This window comes from Symphalangus syndactylus, chromosome 16, assembly GCF_028878055.3.
Source record: "Symphalangus syndactylus isolate Jambi chromosome 16, NHGRI_mSymSyn1-v2.1_pri, whole genome shotgun sequence".
In the NCBI taxonomy this organism is placed as follows: Eukaryota; Metazoa; Chordata; class Mammalia; order Primates; family Hylobatidae; genus Symphalangus; species Symphalangus syndactylus.
The window spans coordinates 9,931,590-9,946,676 of NC_072438.2; the positions used below are offsets into that span (position 1 = coordinate 9,931,590).

At 53.7% G+C, this 15,087-nt stretch overlaps 1 protein-coding gene across 1 annotated transcript in view; it reads left to right on the forward strand.

The window, feature by feature from the left end:
* The first annotated feature begins 10,932 nt into the window (after positions 1–10,932).
* The window catches only part of PDE6B (phosphodiesterase 6B), a 45,288-nt gene continuing 41,133 nt past the window's right edge, over positions 10,933–15,087 (forward strand). The window contains exons 1-2 of the mRNA XM_055245975.2: positions 10,933–11,933; positions 12,496–13,023. Coding sequence (XP_055101950.1) covers positions 12,556–13,023 — 468 coding nt within the window. The 5' untranslated portion in view covers positions 10,933–11,933; positions 12,496–12,555. The remainder of the gene's footprint in view (positions 11,934–12,495; positions 13,024–15,087) is intronic.

Genomic DNA, 15,087 nt, shown 5'->3' on the forward strand with positions numbered 1-15,087 from the left:
TGTCTCACACCTGGCTTGTGACAAGCTGCAAAGAGACGCAACGGGTTGCTCAGCACGTGTGCTCTCGGCCGCTTGCAGGGCGGCATTTCACCCCTGTCTAGAAGTGGCAGAAAAGAACAGCCAGGAGGGAGATGGTGCCCTCCCAGCCCCCGTGATGGGTCAGCACCAGGTGGCACCACAGGGACCCAGGTGGGCCAGGCGGAGGTGGCTGAGGCAGAGACCAGGAACCTGGGGGACAGCGGCCCTAGGACCATCTAAGGGGAGAGACTACACAAGCAAAACCTGTGCACCGTCGGAAAGTGAGGAAAGCATCACGCCTTCACCTGCACGCAGAGGCTGGGTGTGAAGTGTCAGGAGAGCAGGTGCTGGTCTTTCTCAGTCACACCTTCACCTGCACACAGAGGCTGGGTGTGAAGTGTCAGGAGAGCAGGTGCTGGTCTTAGTCACGCCTTCACCTGCATGCAGAGGCTGGGTGTGAAGTGCTGAGGGAGCAGGTGCTGGTCTTTCTCGGTCACGCCTTCACCTGCACGCAGAGGCTGGGTGTGAAGTGTCGGGGAGCAGGTGCTGGTCTTTCTCGGTCACACCTTCACCTGCACGCAGAGGCTGGGTGTAAAGTGTCGGGGAGCACGTGCTGGTTTTTCTTGGGAATGCTATTTCCATTCAAGAGCTTTATGCTGGGCCAGGCACAGTGGCTCATGCCTGTAATCCCAGCACTTTGGGAGGCCAAAACGGGCAGATCACTTGAGGCCAGGAGTTCAAGACCAGCCTGGGCAATATGGTGAAACGAAACCTTGTTTCTACTAAAAATACAAAAATTATCTGGGTGTGATGGCCCAGGCCTGTGGTCCCAGCTAACACTAATGCATAGTATTAGTTTCTTTATTCCCAAGTGCATCCATGTCAGATAAGCTGCCGATTCTTTTCTCCAAGAGCCCCTCCTCCCAGGCTGTGTCTTTGTCCTCTGTAGCTGGGCAAAGGCTCCTTCCTGGGTTCTGGGCTCTGTCTTAATCATGCCAGTGCCTCCCTCCAGGGTTAACTCTCTGGGGAAGCCACGTGGGTCCTGCCTCACTCTGATGAGGTGGCGTTAAAATGCCAGAGCATAGGAAGCCTGGCTCCGTTGTGGTCTAGCAGTGAGCACCACAGCTAGAATGAGGCAGGTGTAGCTCCTGGGACAAGGTGGCACCGGTGGCCACCTGGAGAGCAACGAGTTGAGGGAAGGTCCTGGCAGGGGCTGTGGCTCAGGCATTGGGGAGGCATGGGGCGGAGGGTGGCTGGGCATCGCCAGGTGGTGGATGCCGGTGGAAGAGCAACAGGAAACTGAAGGCAGATGCCAACTGTGAGAGCCCGAGGGGCCCCTGAAGAGAGGCACTCATCTCCTCCGAGGAAGGGCGGCCAAGCTGAGTGGACAGCGCAGGCCCCAGTTGTGAGTGACAATGCCCCAGGGCGTTTAACTGCTCAGCCAAGGCAGGGCTGGGGTGAAGGGACTTCTGGCTGCATCAGCCGCCCTGCCATGGAGAAGCTTCTGGACTGAGAGGTACCGGAGGGTTGTTTGCTGGAGGCACAGCCAAAGCCCCCTTTGGAGTCAGCCCTGTGTGATGGGGGACAGTGCACCACCTTCCAGGTACACGAAACCCAGGGCGCCGTGTGACATCCGACGCCACCAGGAAGACCAGCATGAGCCTGGAACCAAGAGGCAGAAGTGGGGTGCTCTACTCCCTCCCCCCAGGGACCCTTGGGGCCTGGTGCTTCCTGAGCCTGAAACACTGCCTGGCGAGGCTGGGGGTCCTCATCTCCTAAGGGGGCATGCTGCTAACAGGAGCCACAACTCAGGTCCTTGCTGCCGGGAACTGGGACTCTGGTGTCCAGGGTTGAGGAGGGAGAGGAGTGGCTGTCTTGGTGGAGAAGCTGGGCCCGAGCAGCGGAGGATGTGGGGCAGCTGCACACAGGCAGGAAGGGACCTCATGGGGCCAGGCCAACCTCAGGGCACCCTTGCCCTGCGTCACTGTGCTGGGCAGGTGCAACCACCCCAACCCAGTAAGAGTGTGATCATTAGGGGTTCAGTCCCCTCACGTAGCCGGAGAAGACCCCCAAGACCTACAGAAGTGATAGTCAAGGGAGAGGAGGTGAAAAGTGAGGATGGAGGAAGAAGAGAGCCCCTGTCATGGCCCAGTGAGAAGCGATGATGGAGGCCAGCTGCAGGGCTGGAGGCTGTGGCGTGCCCCACTAACTGTGCAAAGCCTTCTCTCAGGGGGACAGGCCCCAGGAACCATGAGGAGCTCCTTCCCCGGCGTGGATGGAGAAGTTGGACTGTGTGGCCTGGGGCATGGACTGGCTGCCATGGTGCCTGCTCAGACCTCCCTTCTAGAGACCCACACTGAGGAGTGGGGCCACGGCCTCCAGGCATCCGCGCCACCCACTCAGCGGAATTGGAGTTGTCTCATTCTGCTCAGGCTGCCATAACAAAATACCACCCCGACCCAGTCTCTGACACAGCAGACACTTATTTCTCATAGTTCTGGAGGCTGAGAGTCCAAAATCAGGGTGCCAGCACGGTCAGGTTCTGGTGAGGGCTCTCTTCCTGGCTTACAGACAGCCGCCTTCTTGCTGTATCCTCACATGGCCTTTCTTTGATACATGTGTGGTGGAGGATCTCATCCTCTTTTTAGAAAGCCACCAGTGGTGTTGAATTAGGACCCCACCCTTGTGAACTCATTGCACCTCAGTTACCTCCTAAAAGCCTTTTCTGCAAACAGTCACATTTGAGGTCAAGGCACAATAAATAAACTTTTGGGGAGACAATTCAGTCATATCTGACTGAGCGTGTTAAAGTCTCCAACCATGATCATGGATTCATAGCTTTCTCCTTGTGGTTTTTGCCTCACATGGTTTGATTCATATCCCTTAAGGATTGTTATGTCTTCTTGAACAACTCGACTCCTTTATCATTATGGAATGCTTTTTCATCCCTGGTAGCTTTCTTTGCTCTGAAGTCCACCTTGTCTGAAATTAAAATAGCTACTCCTGCTTTCTTTTCTTCAGTGTAAACATGGTGTCTCTTTCTCCACTCATTTACTTTTAGTCTATACGTATCTAACTGTAAAGTGTGTTTCTTATAGACAATATATAGTTGGGTATCATTTTTTATCCACTCTGATATAAAAATCTCTCTTTTTTTTTTTTTTGTTTGTTTGTTTGGTTTTGTTTTTCGGAGTCTCGCTGTGTCGCCAGGCCGAAGTGCAGTGGCGCCATCTCAGCTCACTGCAACCTCCGCCTCCTGGGTTCAAATGATTCTCCTCCTGGGTTCAAAATTTCTTCTGCCTCAGCCTCCCGAGTAGCTGGGACTACATGTGCATGCCACCATGTTTTGTTTTTTTTTTAAGTAGAGATGAGGTTTCACCATGTTTGCCAGGATGGTCTTGATCTCTTGACCTTGAGTCTGCCTGCCTCAGCTTCCCAAAGTGCTGGGATTACAGGCGTGAGCCACCGCACCCTGCCAAAAATCCCTGTTTTTTTAATTGTTGCGTTTAGACCATTGATGTTCAAAGTAATTATTCATATAATTGGATTAGTATCTGCCATTTTGTTACCGTTTTCTATTTGTTGCCTTTGTTCTTTTTTCCTGTTTTTTTTTCCCACTTTTTTCTACCTTCTGTGATTTTAATTGAGCATCTTATATGCTCAGTTCCATTTCTCTCCTTTCTTAGAATACCAATTAGTGATTGTACTAGAATTTGCAATATCATCCCCAATTAATCCAAGTCTACTTTCAAACACTCCACTGCTTCACAGATAACATGAGTTCCTTACAGCAACAACATAATCTTAATTCCTTCTTCATGTCCTTTGCATGATTTATGCCATTTGTTTCCGTCATGTCTAAGCATACATAAGCATATATGTACATAAGACACATGCAAGATACATAAGGAACCATACATAATTGAATGCATTGTTGTTATTATTTAGAGCTGTTATCTGTTAGATCAGCTAAGAAGAAGCATATTAACAATTGTATTTTACCTCACTATTCCTTCTTTGGTGTTCCTCCTTTCTTTATGTGGATTTGAGTTTCTGATCTATATTACTTTCATCTCTCTAAAAAGCTTCTTTTAAGATTTTTGCAAGGCAAGTCTACTGACGACAAATTCCCTCAATTTTTGTTTTCCTGAAAAAGTCTTTATTTCTCCTTCACTTTTGAAGGATAATTTCATGGGGTGCACAATTTTAGCTTGCTGGGTTTTTTTCTCTCAACACTTTAAATATCTCACTCCGCTCTCTTCCTGCTGCGTGGTGCTGTGGTTCGGATGTCCTCTCCAAAAGTCCTGTTGAAATTTAATTGCCATTGTGACAATATTGAGAGATGGGACCCCTGAGAGGCGATTAGCTCCTGAGGGCCTCACCCTCGTGAACAGATCAGTGCCATTATCTCAGGAGTGGGTGCGTTGTCTTGGGAGTGGGCTCCTGATAAAAGGATGAGTTCAGGCTGATTTCCTCTCTGTCCCCCCTGCTTGCGTCCCTACTCTGCCCCTCACCATAGACTGACCCTGGCCAGATGCCAGCACCAAGCTCCTGGACTTCCCAGCTCCCAGAACTGTGAGCCAAATAAACTTCCTGATAATTTACCCCATCTGTGGCATTCTGTCACAGTGGCAGAAAATGGACTCAGACACATGGTTCCTGAGAGAAGGTGGATGTCATTCTTATCCTTGTTCCTCTACAGGCAAGGTGTTGGTGTTGGGAGGTTTTTTTCTGGCTTCTTTCAAAATTTGTTCATGTTTGATTTTATGTAGTTTAAATATGAGATGCCTAGGTGTCATTTTGTTTACTTGTTTTCTCCGGGGACAGAGTTTTTTGTTTTGTTTTGTTTTGGCATTTATCCTGCTTGGTATTCTCTGAGCTTCCTGGATCTGTGGTTTGGTGTCTGACGTTAATTTGGAGGAATCCTCAGTCATTATTGTTTCAGTTTTTTTGTTGTTCCTTCCTTCCTTCTTCCCTTCCTTCCTTCCTTCTTCCCTTCCTTCCTTCCTTCTTCCCTTCCTTCCTTCCTTCTTCCCTTCCTTCCTTCCTTCTTCCCTTCCTTCCTTCCTTCTTCCCTTCCTTCCTTCCTTCTTCCCTTCCTTCCTTCCTTCTTCCCTTCCTTCCTTCCTTCCTTCCTTTCTTTCTTCTGCTTCTGGTATTATTTGTGTTACACCTTTTATGGGTGTCCTACAGCTTTTGGATATTCTGTTCTGTTTTTTTTTTTTTTTTTTTTTTTTTTTTAAGTGATTGTTCTCTTTGCCTTTCACTTTTGGAAATTTCTACTGAGCTGTCCTCAAGCTCAGAGGCTTTTTCCTCAGCTGTGTCCAGTCTACTAATGAGCCTATCAAAGGCAGTCTTCATTTCTGTTGCCGTGTTTTCTATCTTTATGTTTCTTTTTGATTCCTTCCTAGACTTTCCATCTGTCTGCTTACATTGTCCATCTGTTCCTGTGCTGTCTACTTTACCCACTAGAGCTCTTGGCATCTTAATAATTGCTGTTTTAAATTCCTGGTCTGATAATTCCAACATAACTGCCATGTGTGGTTTTCATGGTTGTTCTGGCTCCTCAGATTCTGGTGTGCGGTTTTTTTGTTTGTTTGTTTGTTTGTTTTTTGCCCTTTAGTATGTCTTGTAATATTTTCTTGATAGCCAGACATGACGTACAGAGTATAAAGACCTGCCGTAAAGATGCCTTTAGTGATGCGGTTGTACGATGTGGGGGGAGGGGAAGCATTCTAGAACCTTCTAACCAGGCCTCAGTCTTTAGTGAACCTGTGCATTGGGCTGTGAACTTCACAAGGGTTTCTCAGCCGCCCACCCCTCACCTTCTTAGGTGGGACAGGATGCCTCGAGGGGGCAGAAGTTGGATATTTCTCTTCCCCCGCAGGTTATATTCTAGTTGAACAGTTTCTCCTGAGGGCAGATCTTGTTAAGGACAGAATGTTCTGGTGTGTTTTAAAATGATTCCATTTTCCATCCTCCTACCTGCGGAATGAGATTTTTCTCTGATATTCACTGTGAGAATGTGGTAGAACTCCTGGGGTAAAACACACATGTGTGGTGTCCGCCATGACTGGGTCCCCCCGTGCTGTCCCCCATGACTGGGTCCCCCCGTGCTGTCCCCCATGACTGGGTCCCCCCGTGGTGTCCCCATGACTGGGTCCCCCCGTGCTGTCCCCCATGACTGGGTCCCCCCGTGGTGTCCCCATGACTGGGTCCCCCCGTGGTGTCGCCATGACTGGGTCCCCCGGAGGAGTTTGGAGTTGCCCGCACTGAGCCTCCAGGGATATATCAGCTACAGTTCAGGTTTCCCCGCCCTGGAACAGGCTCCTGAGGTGGTTTCCACTGATGCATCTCTGCTCTGGCAAACCATGGCCCCTGTCATTGACAGGCCAGTGCCTACCAGCCCCTCAAGTCTTGGGTGTACCAGGTACCCTCACATTTCAAGCTATTTTGAGTGTGGGAAGAATTGTTGATTTTCAGTCTGCTCAGCTGACTTGTTGTTAGGGTGGAGCAGCAGCTCCTGAGCTCCTCACATGAGGTGCCAAAGGCTGGAAGTCCAGTTTGGGCAATGGCAGGTGCTAGACTCAGAATGTTCCATGCGCGGGGCTCCCCCGAAAGGCGTTCTTTCCCCAGGGCTCCTCCAAGCCTGGCTAGTACGGTCTCGAACTTCAGTCTGAGGCTGGTCCTGCCCAGCCACCTTCCTTCCCTCTCCCTCCACAGGTGCCACAACCACACCCCCACCTGGTTCCCCACCTGCTCCTCCTTCATCTCCCTTCTCCCCCTCACAGGGAGCCCCCATCCCATAAATCCACTTCCTATTCTGCCTTGGCATCTGCAGGGCAAGTCCCAGATGACCTTGGAATGAACAAGCCCCTCCCTTCTCGTGCGCAGTTCTCGAGAATACCTGAAGAATGTGCCAGGAATGCAACCACCTGGTCTAGGGAAGGACCGGCCGGACAGCCCTGGCTCTGCTCCTGTGCCTCCTAGGGCAGGATGTCCCACACACTGTAGCCCCGTGAGTCACCCCTGGCTATGGAACCCAGAGCAGAGTGCACCTTTGGGATCCCTCAGCTGTGTGAAGGGGGGCACACATAGACAAGGCTCCATTCGTTCTGGGCAGCTTTCCCGAGACTCGGGGACCCGCTCACCGTGGATCCTAGGCTTCTGCTGTTCCCTGCTGCCTGCCTGTGAGTAATAAAGTTGCTTTCATAACTGGTTGTGTGCGTGTTCTGTCTCCCTGGACTTGTGCATGTGGGTTGATGCCAGTTCACGCTATTGGGAGGTCTCTAGAGTCCTCCCCTGAGGCTGAGTCCAGGGCACGCTGTCTTAGTCCAACTGTGTTGCTGTAAAGGATCACCTCGGGCTGGGTCATTTGTAAAGAAAGAGGTTTCTCTGGCTCACGGTTCTGCAGGCTATACAGGAAGTCTGGCACCAGGGTCTGCTTCTGGTGACAGCTTCAGGAGCTTCCACTCGTGGGGGAGGTGAAGGGGACCTAGCATGCCAGGGTCGGAGAAGAGGGGGGTGGGGCCAGGCTCTAACAACCTGAGCTCACAGGAGGTGAGAGACAGAACTCAGCCCCACAAGAGGAGCACCAGCTGTTTGTGAAGGATCCACCTCCATGACCCAATCACCTCCCACCAGGCCCCAGCTCCAACATCAGGGATCACATTTCAACATGAGGCTTGGAGGGGACCAACATCCAAACAAATCAACCGTGAACCTGCTTCCCAGCATCTGCTTCCTGGGGAGTCCCAACTGACACCAGCCCCAGGGTCTGAATCTCTTGATCCTCTGGAGCTGTGGGGTAAATCAGTGCTTCTCACAGGGGGACCTTCCTGTGGCTTTTTTTTTTTTTTTTGAGGCAGAGCCTCACTGTATTGCCCAGGCTGGAGTGCAGTGGTGTGATCTTGGCTCACTGCAACCTCCGCTTCCCGGGTTCAAGCAACTCTTGTGCCTGAGCCACCCAAGTAGCTGGGATTACAGGCACCCACCACCACACACAACCAATTTCTGTATTTTTAGTAGAGACGGGATTTCACTATGTTGGCCAGGCTGGCCTGTGGCCTTTTTGGTGGGCCTCCCCTGCCCCTTTAAATCAGGCAGCCATAGCTCTCATCTGCTGGTAATCCTCTTCTGTTCAACTGTTCTTTGTAATTTCATTCCTTTCTACCAGTTCAGTGATTGTTTCTCCAGAGAGTTGCCATTCTCTTTTTTTTTTTTTTGGAGGGGGGGACGGAGTCTCACTGTGTTGCCCAGGCTGGAGTGCACTGGCACAATCGCGGCTCACTGCAAGCTCCGCCTCCTGGGTTCATGTCATTCTCCTGCCCTAGCCTCCCGAGCAGCCAGGACTACAGGCACCCGCCACTACGCCCAGCTAATTTTTTCTATTTTTTTAGTACAGACAGGGTTTCACTGTGTTAACCAGGATGGTCTCAATCTCCTGACCTCGTGATCCGCCCGCCTCGGCCTCCCAAAGTGCTGGGATTACAGGCATGAGCCACCGCGCCTGTCCCAGAGAGTTGCCATTCTAACATTCATACCTATGCCATCTACATTTTAAATATTTTATGGATGATCACTATGGGATAATAGAGGAGAAAATAATTTTTAAAAAGACTGCAAAATTACAATAGTTCTCCTAATCATGAGATGCTTGCTTCAGAGTTTCAGGATCCATCCAACATGGGAAGTCAAAGCCTCTCTGGGATTCTACAGGGCTAAGATGCACAGTTGCTCAGGTTGTGCACAACACAAGGGCACCCCATTCACATGAAAACATCTTCATTATTTTGAAAATCTGCAGAGCACTGTGTAGACACATTAGGGATTACCTTACATGAGGCTCTACTAATTTATGATAGCAATTATTTATGTGTTGTTATGGAAAACTGGGAGACAAAAATGAATTACTGTTTTGAGATCTTATGAAGCTTGGAAGACAGATTGGCCCTGGGGAGGCAGCGGTGGCTGCAGTTTGCAGGGAAGATTGCTGCCGAGGAGGAATCTGTGCACACAACAGGCCCCAATGATCTGCACAGGGCCACATGGGGCTTTGGCTGAGGACTAAGCTTCGCACGCATGGCACAAAACCCCAAGAGCTGAGCAAGAGTGGCCACCTGGGAGCCCCCTGAAGGCTGCACCAGGACGAGGCCCCTCTGACCAGGGCAAGTGGAGAGCCCTGAGGAACCTCGGTTGGTTATGGAGACCTCAGAAAGTCCCGGCCACTAGAAAAGAAGTGTTTACCTGATTGAAAAAAACGTTTGCAGAAAAGAGGTGAAATGACAGAACGAGGGAAAGACTCAGCAGAATGTAGCCCAGAGACATCTCAATGGAGATGTGAGCTCACTTTCTGTCTCCTCATCAACCAAGAACCCCATAAACAAGGGCAGAATGCTCCCTGGGTCCAGCACTGAGACCGAGACTGAGATGCACCAAGAGATTGAGAAACTGAGACCCACAGACGCGCAAAGACCTACAGACGCACAAAGACCCACAGATGCGAAAAGACCCACAGACGCGCAAAGCAAAACACGTTCTGACGCCCGTGTCAGATGCGTCCTGAAGGATGAGCGATGGTTTCTACCCACTGAGAAGTATCCATCTGGAGCTGAGATTTAAGCCCCTCCACCCCACCGCAGCAGGAGTCTCTCCCCACGCTGGTGTGACCCACATGCAGGACACGCACACATGTGAGGGGCGCCAGCTGAGAGGAGGTGGTGCCTGCGCCCCTTCCAGGCTGCACCTCAACCTGTCCCACCCTAAAGTGAGACAGACTGGATCCCTCACCGGCCAGGGCTGCCTGGCGTCACACCAGCTCCCTCTGCTCTCTGCGCCATCGTCCCCTCCATGTGGCTTCCCAACCCACGGACACCCGGCATCTCCATCAGCCTTGGCCCTGGGCACAGTGAGTGTTTTCCATGCATCGGTGGGATTTTTAAAATAAACTTCTGTTGCCCTCGTTAGATTATAGGCCTCGTGAGAATAGGGACCAAGTCTTTTATGGATGAGGGGCGGGTGTCCGGAGTTTCAACATGGCACTTCCAGGGCTACGAGGAGGTAAATGGATGAAGAGCTCCTGTTGAGTGGAGGCAGAGGAGCCCTGGGTCCTCTTCATGAAAAAGCAAAAATAAGCACCATGGAGCAGGTGGTGGTGCCGCTGGTGGGAGCGGGATCATCCTGCTAGGCACCAACCGCCCCCAACCAACAGAGGAACACAGGCTCTGCCTCCTGCTCCGCACCCCCTCATCACACACAGAAACGTCCTCGGCTGTATTCAGATCTGAGCAGGAGCGGGTGCCGCCCTCACATCTGGAGGGAGCCTGAGACTGCCCGACAGGAGCCACAGGTACCACATAATGAGGACCCCCTTCCAGACAGCCCCCTGCCCGGCTCCTGTGGACCCTCCCCCCAACCTTTGCCAGGCGGGGACCGTGGTCCTCTGTGGCGCATCGTCTGCACCCGTCTTCATCGGGGGCACTAGCACCTGCCACATACTCAAGGGGCAAAGTGGGGGCGTCCAGAAGGGGGTTGTGAGGAACTGGGGGACGGGAAAGAGCCCGCAGAGGAAGAAGGAGGCGGGGAGGGGCTGCGCGTGCATAGACCTCAGGGCAACCGAGAACCTGAAGGCTCCGCCCGGCCGCCATCCTCACATCCAGGTGCAATGTGAGCTCCGTCCCTGGGAGTTGGGAAATGCGCCCGGCAGGCTCTGGAGGCTGTTCTGAGACTGAATGCAAAGCAGGCGACCCTCCACCCTGGCCCCAAACCCAAGCACCGCAGCGGCCCTGCAACCCCTCCCCCCACCCGCATCCCCACTCCTCCGTCCCCAGTGAGAATTCACTGTTTTTAGGAAAAAGGGGAAGCCTCTCAGCAGATCCTTGAAAGGAAGTGACTTTGTGACTAAGCAGACGCAGGAACATCATGGCACAAGGGCACACGTCGCGCGCCCAGCTGGGCCCACTGTGGACAGTGAAAGGGGCCGAAAGGGGCCGGGCGGAGACCAAACTACACCGGTCGCGGTCAAGAGATCTTTATTGGAGGTATCGAGGGGAGAAGGAAGGGAAAAGAGAAGAGAGAGAGAGAGTTGCTGGTGTGCTGGGTTTTATATCCCTTGGGCCTATGTGGGGCGGCCCCAAGGGAAGGCGGGAGATGCTTCTTTCTGATTGGCCCTCCTTTGGCGGGTTCAGACAGTGCCCAGTCAAGGAGGGGAGAAGAACCCGGAACCGGCGCCATTAAGGTACCCCTGTTGCCTGACAGAGCAGCCTCCGAGACAGGCAGCTGCCGCGGTGCAGCCCAGGGCCCTGGCAGAAGCTTCCCTGGGGCCCGGCCTCGTGCTGAGAGAACTCTGCGCTCCAGAGGGCAGCCGGCTGTCATGCACACGTGCTCATACAAGAATACACACACCTACAAGTGCGCACACTCACACTCCGTGCACACACATATGTGCACACTCATGCATGCGTGCACACATGTCTACCAGCTGAGTGCAGTAAAAGAACCATATGAAAACCATCCTGGTTAAAAGCATGGTGACAACATGGACAGACAAACTGGAAAAGATGGGAAGAAACCTTAAGCCCAGGATCTGGCAGCACAAAGGTGCCTGGAAAGCTTCAATCAGCGTTTTCATATTCAGGGAAGTCAGGAACACTGCCACCCGCCCACCAGGCCGGCGCCCATGCCAGACCCAGCCAAGGTGCTTCCGGCCACATCACCCCTGCTGGCCCGCGGGGAGCTGGCCCAGGAGCCGAGAGGCCTATGGGAGCAGGCAGGGCTTGCTGTGGTGACGGCGGAGAGGAGAGGCCGGGCTTTGTGGCCAGGCAGCCCCCAACATTCAGGTCCTCCTGCCACCGACAGCCATGTGGCCTCAGAGCGGTGTCACTCCAAAGCTTGTCCCAGCCGGGGCCTGACAGCAGGTAAAGGCTGACTAGCGACTCTGGATCCCTCAGAGTGTGGGGGAAGGTGGATGTGGTCCCACCTCCACGTCCAGGGTCCCCTTGCTGGCCTCTGGGCATTTGGGTCCTGGTGTGATTACCCGGCCCCCTCTCCCTGCACAGGGTGAACTGCATCTCCTGGAGGCAAGGCCAGTGCCCCAACACCTCCCCAGCACACCCCAGCCCAGGTCTGGGCTCCCAGGAGGGCCTGGGGCCACCTGTGGGACCAACCCAAACCCTCAGGCAGCTCTGCCAGCAGAAAGCATCATGCTGTGTGTGGGATAACCTCCTCAGGGGATTAGCTCTCAGGGCCTGGTCCGCTGGAAGCCAAATGCCTGTGCCCAGCCGCCCGTGACCCCTGCAACAGGCAGGAGATCCCCCAACAGTTACTCCCAGCCTTCATTCCACGGGGTCTGGTTTTCCTGGAAGGCGGGAAGTCCCGGGGTCCGAGGAGAGGGAGCGCAGGCCGCCATTTGTAGGAGTGAGTCAGCTGACCCGCCCCCGGGGTTCCTAATCTCACTAAGAAAGACCTTGCTGATGACAGGGTTTCCTGGGAGTCCACGCGTGCCTGGAGCAGCAGTGTCTCGGGGGACAGGCAGCCACCATGAGCCTCAGTGAGGAGCAGGCCCGGAGCTTTCTCGACCAGAACCCCGATTTTGCCAACCAGTACTTTGGGAAGAAACTGAGCCCCGAGAATGTGGCCGCAGCCTGCGAGGACGGGTGCCCGCCGGGCTGCCACAGCCTCCGGGAGCTCTGCCAGGTGGAGGAGAGCACGGCACTGCTGGAGCTGGTGCAGGACATGCAGGAGAGCATCAACATGGAGCGTGTGGTGTTCAAGATCCTGCGGCGCCTCTGCACCCTCCTGCAGGCCGACCGCTGCAGCCTCTTCATGTACCGCCAGCGCAACGGCGTGGCCGAGCTGGCCACCAGGCTCTTCAGCGTGCAGCCGGACAGCGTCCTGGAGGACTGCCTGGTGCCCCCCGACTCCGAGATCGTCTTCCCGCTGGACATTGGGGTCGTGGGCCACGTGGCTCAGACCAAGAAGATGGTGAACGTCAAGGACGTGGCCGAGGTGGGTCTGTGCGGAGCCTCGGTGTTGTACCCAGGCGGGTTAGAGAAAACGCCACACTTTGAGACGAATTAAGAGTCCGTTTATTTAGCCAGCGACCAAGAGATGGCTAACGCTCAACGTTCTCTCGGCCCTGAAGAAGGGGCTAGATTTTCTTTTATACTTTGGTTTAGAAAGGGGAGGGGGGTCTAGTGAAAACAATTTTACAGAAATAAAGTAGGCAAAAAGTTAAAAGGATAAATGGTTACAGGAAAGTAAACAGTTCCAGGTGCAGGGCTTTAAGATTATTACAAGGTGATAGACGCGGGGCTTTTGGGTGTTATCAATCAGACGAATTCCTGGGAACTGCGGATATTGCTCGCCACGGTATCTTATCAGTTAATTGCATTCTTGGATGTGCTGGGAGTCAGCTTGCACGAGTTAAGTCCTGGAGGAAGGGGCTGCAGTGAAAGAGCCAAGATGGAGTCTGTCTGGCTCTTAGCTAAGGGAGAGTCAACTCAGGTGGAAGCAAGGCTAGGTGATTAAAGGAAGAGGGAGAGTCTAAAAACAGGGTAGTAAAAATCAGGTTGGCATTACATCGGGGAGGCGGCTGTGTGCATCTTTTGCGCCTGTCCCAGGTGTCCGAGGATCAGCTCGGATCCTCAGGCCCCCAGGGAGGCCTCTTGTCAGGCCACAGGCTTGTTCTGTGCTGAGGAGCAAGTACCTAGAGCCCCCTCCCGGCACTGTGCCCTGGCCGCCTGCCTCTCCTACTCGGCTTCTGGCTCGAGCTGACACCACGTGGCCACTGAGTTGGTTACACCTGAGTCTAGGAGCCTCCGCTGAAGCAGACTCAGGCTCAAACCAGGTGCCCCTGATTCTGCATCCACGTCCCATGGTGGGGACCATGTGGTCCATGTGAGGACCCCTGGCTTCCAGGAAGACTGACCAGGTGGGGGCTTCAGGGCTCTCTGGGCTGGGAGGGAGGCCCTGCCTTGGGATTTGGGAAAAAGAGGTCACAGTCGAAGGTGGTGCAGACGCCCACAGGGAGAGGGAGCCGGGGGAACCCCAAACTCCCACTGTGGCAGAAGCAGCTTTATCCCATGGGAACCCACGCCGGCCGCCAGGGGAGAACAAACCTGGTAGCCACTGAGCACAGGGGTCCAGGGTGGGACTGGGGAGGGACAAGAGACTGAGAATCGAGACAGGCTCACTGGAGTCACTGAAGGAGGGAAGGGCAGGGCCTGTCAGGGCCTGTCCATGCAAAGCACGGGCTGGGGCAGACGCTTCCTGAGGACAGAGGCAGTCCTGGTGGGACTGGAGAACAAGCGGGATGTGAGGTGCCTGCCAGACTGGGTGAGGGCAGCGGCCAGCAGAGACCTGGAACGGCCCTGAGGAGCTGCCCGGCAAGGGGGCTTTGAGGAAGAGGGGGAGTGGGGAAGCCCCTTCTCCCTGTCCTGCACCTGTCCCAGCTTCCCCTCCCCTTTCCTGTCCCCACAGCTAAGGAGGCTGCAAGAGGCCCAGGCAGCCTCCGCTCTTGCTGGATGAGCCTTGGGAATTACCCACCAGGCTGCCAGCCCAGGGGCAGGCATGGTCCCTCCTTCCCAGGCAGCTGGGGAGGGAGTGGCAATCCTCTTTTTTTTTTTTTTTTTTTTTTTTTGAGACAGAGTCTTGCTCAGTCACCAGGCTGGAGTACAGTGGCACGATGTCAGCTCACTGCAAGCTCCGCCTCCCAGGTTCAAGCAATACTCCTGCCTTGGCCTTCCGAGTAGCTAGGACTAGAGGCGCCCGCCACCACACGGCTAATTTTTGTATTTTTAATAGAAACAGAGTTTTGTCATGTTGGTCAGGCTGGTCTCGAGCTCCTGACCTCAGGTGATCCACCTGCCTCGGACTTCCAAAGTGCTGGGATAACAGGCGTGAGCCACCACACCAGGCCGGAAGTGGCAATCCTCTTATCCCAACGGTAGTAAGCAAGCAGCAAGGCAATGACCTAGATTCAGTAATCCCCGGGTTACCTTCATCTCCACCTCCCTCCTAAGAAGTGGGGCACCCACAAATCAATCCTGCATCAGGAGCATGAGTTACCAG